Source organism: Nestor notabilis, unplaced genomic scaffold, assembly GCF_000696875.1.
Source record: "Nestor notabilis isolate BGI_N333 unplaced genomic scaffold, ASM69687v1 scaffold8598, whole genome shotgun sequence".
Taxonomy (NCBI): Eukaryota; Metazoa; Chordata; class Aves; order Psittaciformes; family Psittacidae; genus Nestor; species Nestor notabilis.
In genome coordinates, this window is record NW_009941443.1 from 36,259 (window position 1) to 43,762 (window position 7,504).

The 7,504-nt window shown below is 40.2% G+C and overlaps 1 protein-coding gene across 1 annotated transcript; it reads right to left on the bottom strand.

The window, feature by feature from the left end:
* TMEM45A (transmembrane protein 45A) lies at window positions 1–7,254 on the bottom strand. Its single transcript, XM_010020885.1, has 5 exons — window positions 7,043–7,254; window positions 4,682–4,894; window positions 3,790–3,974; window positions 1,513–1,658; window positions 1–409 (listed from the first exon to the last, which is right to left on the bottom strand). The coding sequence occupies exons 1-5, from the start codon at window positions 7,230–7,232 to the stop codon at window positions 316–318; spliced, it is 828 nt and encodes a 275-aa protein (XP_010019187.1). The 5' UTR covers window positions 7,233–7,254; the 3' UTR covers window positions 1–315.
* Between the last annotated feature and the right edge of the window lie 250 nt (window positions 7,255–7,504).

The following is a 7,504-nucleotide window of genomic DNA, read 5'->3' on the forward strand; positions in this document are numbered from 1 at the left end:
CATTTTGCTTAGCTATTAATGAGGCAAACACACAGACTTCATCATGCCACCTTATCCAGTCCAAGTCTGTCTAATATTAGTCTGGTTTTCTTTGAAGCACGTGGTAAGCAAGGTACTAGTGCAACTGCTGCAAATCAATATCAAGCTTACCCTCCACAAATAAAGATGTAACTGTGCCGATGTAGACAGTACTCATGGATGATATTTGCATAGCAAGTTGTAGTAAAGAATGAATAAGATGTCAAAAAGAATCTATAAATGAGGTATCAGTTAGCCTAATGGTAGAGCAGGTAAACTAGTCAAGCCATATCCATACTAAATTTCATCTTCTGATTCCTGATCTCTTTCAGACGTCTTCAGTAATCCCATTTCCATGGACTGGGACTGTTTAACCTTTGAACGAACTGCCCTGAAAACAACAAAACCAAGAGATGTCAATTGGAACTCAAAGGCTTATCTGGCCATTTTTACATCGTTAATAGCTGTCTAACTCTAGCATCTCACCAGGGAGTTAGGATGACTGATGTATGAAGACTTGTAGTGGCCCACTGTGGAAAACATTGTAAAGATGTCTTCTGATTTCAAGCAGAATCCGGGAAGTATTTAACCACAGGACTTGGCTGTATATAGCTGTACGTTAGCATGAGTGACAACTGTACAATGCAAACATGTACCATGACATCAGTATGAGCTACCTTTAACGATACCACCTGAATATACTGTTTGTAAGAGATGCTGCAGCAGCCACCATTTCCAGTATCAGAAGGGATGTAGGATTGCTGTCACCTACTCTATAGTTGCCATCTTTTACGCAACAAACCAATTACCCAGCCTTGAATGTCAGTTCTTTTCAGACCAAGACCCAAAAAGAACTGGCACCTCAGTTCTTGCAAGACTGCAAGAACTACATGTGGCTGAAGCCTGATTAAATAGGGCTATTAGGATAGTAAGGGTAAACCAAGAGGTGAGAAGCATGTTTAGGACAGTGCAGGCAAAATTTTATCAGCATTAGCACTGGGCGATGAGGAAAAAGGCTAACTTTAGAAATTGAGGAGATGAAACTGGCTAATGAAAAAGAAATCAGGTCTGATCACAGAAAATTGCTAGCAGTGAAACCTGTCCAATAATCTTCAAAGTCAAGAAGCCTGCTGACTAAGTCACTTGGAATTAGAGATGATCACAGGGAGAGAAGATGCTGTAGGAAAAAAAAGCTTCTCCTACTTCTAACTTCATATCCACTTACCTATGTGGAACACTATCAGAAAGAGCTCCTTATAAGTGAGAAGCATTAACCTGTCAGAGCTGTACTTCATGAATATTTTTCCCCTTTCCACTGAAGCAGTGAGTCATGTTGTCTTCATTGATTAACAATACCTATCTTTATTTTACCTTTCAAGGCAATTAATTACTCTGTAGAAAGCTTTTGATTTGTCAGTGAAACTTTTCTAAAATTAAGCTTCTACTAGACTAAATAGACAAGTCTCCAAAGTTTTAGTGTTTCAAATAACTTACCAGCTGACAATTGTATAATTCACTGCAAGTATAAGAAAAGCAAAGGCATAATGCCAGCAGTAGCACATGGTCAGGAACATCATATTGGTATGATCCATCTGATTCCACTCTGGGCTCCCATTTGGGGGATAAAGCACAAAGCCAATCTGTAATAAAATAATAGATACTTAGCAAATGTCATTTGATGTGTATCCTTTGCCATATCATGTTTTATGCTACTTATCACAAGGCAGACATTTCATTTTTTTATAGTGCTGATTATTTCTGTGGTTATTATTAAAAACAATTTTGCAGTCACACTCAGATGCAATGGATCATTTTACACAGTTCTGTGAAGAAGTGCCTTTGAAGATGCAGAGCCAGTCCCAGACACCCCCTGCTCTTGCCTAGAGAATTAAGGACTCTGCCCAACAAGTCCCACAACAGTCACAGTTATCTACTGTAAAGAAAGGGGCTGGTGCTCAGCCTGATATGGTCTGGACTGCAAACACATCGCCAACAGGAAAGCCTGCTTGGCCATTTTCACTGATTCACTTTTTTCCAACAGTGTCTGGGAGTGTGCTACATGGTTCTGAAGATGAATAATAAATTAATAAATAAAGGTGAATATAAGTCTATTTCTCCTGGGCCATCCAGGGGAAAGGTCAGGTTTTGAAATTACTTAAAAATGTTGCTCTGTTACCCAAGGCTATAAGGTCATGTGAAATACATAGCTAATTTGTATGTTCAGAGCAGGGAAAGATCAAATTCATATTAATGCATCAGCTGGGAAACTAATAATCCTGTGGCTACACAGGGGTCTGCGTGACAAGCACTGGTCCTCTGTACTGCCTAATACTCTTCAGAGTCATGGCTCAGCAGTTCAGCTGAGAATTTCAGAGCTGGGAAGAGGAGAGGAAGGAGGATGGGAGGAATGCATTTTGCGCTTTCATGCAGAGAATTCAGTGAATGAGGGTGTTGATGATGCGGAAAGAAGTCCGTTTACTTTTTACAGATCTGTCATGCTGCAGCCAGTATGTGGTTTTCATCACACGTACAGCTGAAGTCTGACGCGGGTGTGAAAAAAGCTTAAATCGCTTACACACTTAAACCGCTTGTTTTTTTAGTTCTTCAACTTTTTACTTTGAAACGAAAAACACATTGTATCCAGAGCTAAAGAAATAACTTGTTCTAAAATTAGACTGGGCAGACAACAAAGAATAAATGGTTACATCTAATTGCTCTTATGTAAAACTTCTTAAATCACCAACAAAAAGTTTGCAAACAAGAAAATAAACCACCAAGTGCTACAGCACCAGGTTCTTGAGTTCACTTATAGAAAAATACTGCTGTTGAGGAGGTCTGTCTTCTTGCCAGAGCAAGTATTTAAATATTTGATCTGGTGCTGAGTGTCCAGTTCTCCTAAGGAACAGCAAACATTTTTATTCATCATGTCTGGCCAGCATATAAAAAAGGGAAGCCAGTCTAGACATGCTGGAAAGAAAAATCACTAGAGTGACCTCAATTCTCCACTATAAGATGAAATACACATCAGCACTAGCGCTCTTATTTCTTTGTTATGAGATCACAACAATTCATTAAATTCTTTCTCTTGTTCTGACAGTAGAGACAGGGTCACTATCAAACATCTGTTAATTCGGTAGAATCATAAGTAAGTGAGGGCATGGAAGCTGCATTTTGAAGAGTCCTTTTGGGAGCTGCATCTTGGAAATACCACAGTTTCAGCTGTCTTTTCTTTTGCTCAGTTTCCAGAGCCCTGGAAAAACAGGAGGCTTTGCATCACCCAGTTTCTTAATGTGGATTGGGAGCTTAAATACCTTTTGAGACGGGCAATGTCAATGAGTGCATTGTGTCACCCATTCAGTACTCTGCTGTGCATCCATTCACTGCTCTGGCAGCTGACTGGAGATTGACTTCATAAAGAACAGCATAGATTGCTGGGCTCTAAAATCACTGCCATTTGACTGGCAGATTTGGAACAGGATGCTATAGGGGTCAGAGGGAATGGTCAATGATGGTAGCAAGGGAGAGCTCAAGAAAACCTCCTTAGCTTTTTGTTGATAGCACAAGAAGTAATACGGCTTCTGCTTCTTCCGTAAAATTGATATGAGAAATACTTTTACCTCTTTAAAGTAACATTAAGAGTGCCTTGTTTTCTATGAGTCCTTTTAGGCCTGTGCTTAAAAGGCATATTATATCCCCTATGAAACATCTTCAAAGGGCTAAACCACTAATTTTGGTGAAGGAAGAAGTTCCTAAGGCAGAAAAGTGACCTACCTGCCAGAACCAGCTGCCTTGTAATATGCAGAGGCTTGTACGAAGCATCTCTAGCACAATACTGCCACGGAAGAAAACTTCCAGAAATATACAAACAGCAGCTCCAAAGATAGCAAACAGCAGTAACTGATGAACATGAACATCCAGCATGGCTCTCCCATGAAGATGGTAGCAAAAGAGAAAACCTGGAATAAATTAAGTGTTCGGTTTAAGGATTCACTTGTAATCTCCCTGCATCTGTTTTTAGAAAACAGTGAACCTTTAGCATTTCTCTTTATGCCAATATCACCTTCTTAGTGAATTTAGTCAACTGCTTGAACTAGCAGCAATTTTTAAGACTAATGCTTACATAGTGTATACCTCCACTCTTGAGCTCAGACCAGGAAATTGCATGGGAAGTTGTAGCTCTGTAACCTTTTGTTTAAAACACATTAACAAAAAGTCTCATACATCTATTTCTGCAGTGTAACGAGGGATGCTATGAGATATGCTGTGTGTACAGAAAACACAAAATGAGTGTCTCTTCCATGCAATTTCAACATGATTGCTGTACAAGTAAATGTACTCCAACAAGTTGTGTGCCATGTCTGTACATACATTGAAGCACATACCTGAGCTACTGAGCACTTACCCAAAATAGGCTTGTGCTGCTATTTTTATAACATTTCTCTTGCTATCTAAGCCAGGTAGGAAAGCACAGATGCACCTTTAGGATGTGTGATCAGCTCTGGGCTGCAGTGCCATTTAAGGAGGACCAAGACTGATCTTTTTTAAGCATTTCAGGGAGTTAAACACCCAGCTCCTGTAAGCTCATTCTTTAAGGCTGATTTGAGATTCCCAGACCCAAGACGAATACCCCTGTGTAAGTTTCACACACACTTCCGCAACTGACCTTCAATAAACACTGCTAAAGAAAGCATCATCCTGTCCATGGCCACTGGCAATGCATTGGTCCCGTGAGCCACAATGTCAACCAACCCTGAAATGCCATAGAAGAGGTACATGGTGGCATGTTGCCAGTTCATGAGGTGATCCCAGTGCTTTTCCTCATAATTGTACAGCTTCAGATGAGGTCCATCAGGAACAAACTGCTCAGCCACCATTCCTGCACATGAAATGAGAAGTATAACTTTTTGTCCTGATGCTTAAGGTGATGATAAGTCTTTATGCAAACAATAGAGGACACAATATATCCCCACACAGCATAAAACCAGTCAATCTGAGGTTCAGCCTGGCTGCCTGAGGATTGCTATGTTTCTGGGTGATTGCTATGTTTTCCTCCTTTCTGACCAGTTCAGCCACTTGCAATAAAGTTTTTAATATATCCAGATTCAAGTGAAAATGCACAGAGGCCTCAAAGATACTGATTTTACACGAATTTACAAGAAAATAGGCAATGGGTGGAGGAGATATGAAATAAGCTGCTTTGCTGAGGGAAAGACCACAGAGTGAGCTCAAGCATATATTAAGCTTCACATAATTCGGAGAAGAGGAAGCCAGTGAAAATGAGGTTTCATTTCCTCTCCTGGTTGGACTATCTGCATCTCGCAGTTTCCAGCAGCAAACAGCTATTCTGAGCTGATTTTTTTTCCTAACAATTGCTATTGTAGTAGTCCTCTAACTGAATTTTTCAGCTGCCTTTTCCTGTGGTTCAATCATGAGTATAACACATGCTAAAGTCCCCAAAAGAAAGATTTTGCATTTCAGTCCTCTACAATGTGCAGGATGGCAGAGTTCAGACTCTTAATTCAAAGGGGATTTTTCCTACAAAGCCATAAAAGGAAATCCCTCCATCTATGCAGTTGTTAAAAGTCCCATGAGAATGTATACCAAGTTAGTATTTGAATTGCTGCTCCATTGCCTCCCTTACCTTGGCCCCTCAGTGTCTTACTAACTAGCTGCAGTACTCCAGCAAAAGAAAAGCTGCTTTTAGATACTTTGTATAATTGGTGAAGTTTGGGAAGGGTTTAAAATGTGTTATGCTTTAAAACATTAAAGTTAAATACATTAAAAGTTAAAAACATTAAAGTTAAATCATTGTTAGTGGGCCAGCATCATGCTGTGTAAGTAGATAAGCTGCAGTGCAAAAGCAATACTTTTCCACCTTTATTTCAAATTTCCTAACACAGAAACAGCAGGGTTTACTCTTTCTGCTACTTTTACTCTTTGTCCTTGCCAGGCTTTCTTGTCCATGTTTGGGAATTGAAATTACCATATGTTAAAATAATAGCTTTTTGTTTCAGGGTGAAAATAAAATGCTAAATGAATGTTTTAGCTGCTCAGCTACCTCTAGACACTGACTGGGAGACCTGTAGGAAAGACATCCCCACTCACACCTCAAATGAATGCTATTATTTAGGTTTTGATAATTTTTTAAGGCATATCGAAGTCCTGTACACACATTATCACTTCGGAGCTGATCTTGAGGAAAAGCAAGAACAAGATTTTGGCACAGCCTGCACCTTGATCAGAAACCAAGCAACTCTGAGCGTCTAAAGAAGAGTAGTTAGATAGAATCTAAAAATCAAAAAATAGTAAAAGTTAAGATCCTTTTCAACTTGAAAGCTACATGTGCTGAGCTCCCCAGCCCCCCTGTTACTTAGCTTACTTACTCTAAAAAGATAAATTGCTGACATACAGCCTGCTGGAACATAAACAAGAACTAGGCACTTCCAGTTGGCTGCACAACTCACTAAACCATCTCCGTGGCTTTGTACCCAGGCCAGTCCACATCAGAAGGAGAAACAATCCACCACCACCCCCCTGTTGCAACAGTCCTGCAGCAGTAGCATCTGGAGTTCAGTCTTTCTTTGTGAATATTTTCACTTTGAATGACATCAGTGGAGAAGCATCTGCATTTACATGTTTTGTCAATAACTCAGTTGAGACTAACGACATCTGAGATGGTTGGATTCAAAACACAAAAGCAATGCCCCCACAGTCTGGTGCTCCCAGTCTGCATGTGAGAGCCCCCTGCCTATACGTCTTTTGTCCCTCCCTGATGTAGTGAATAGTATAGGAACACTCAGACAGACCAGCTGTGAACTAGTCAGGAGACCTTAAAGAAGCTCCAGAAGAGTGCTATGGATGGAAACCCTGTTACAGCTATAACTATGTAATTAATTGCAGTAGCCCCACTTAGATTCTTGGTGTTTAAAAGACAACATACCAAAACACAATGAGATGTTTTATCAGAGGAAAAAAAATAGTGTTAAAAGACGTGGCCTTTTCATTCTCAGCCCACCTTACTTACCGATCAGGGCAAAGACAGCTTTGATAATCCCCTCAACAAACTCCAGGCGCTGAAATCCTGCCCTGGAACCAAGGTAGCAAGCATTCTTGTTTTTTCGACAGGAATACTTCAGTGGATACTTCACTGACCACCACAAGCCAAAAAGAAGGAAAAAGCTTCCAGGGAGGGCATGCCCTTTGAAATTGCCCATGGTTTACTGCTAGGTGATACCTGAAGGTGAAACAGATGCAGGTTGATTATGGGAGTAGTAAGAGAATTCTGTGGGTTATAATTTTAAAGTATCTCATTGCATAGATCATAAAAGTATCGTTTAATTAACACTCACACTTTATTCAAAAATAAATTTGGGTATTCATCTTCCCTGGCTGTTCAAAACACCCAGCCAGTCTCCCCAGTTTCATAGCTTTGCAGAATCAAAGTAAGAGACCCAACTGCAAGGCAGCTGACCCAAAATGCATAGTT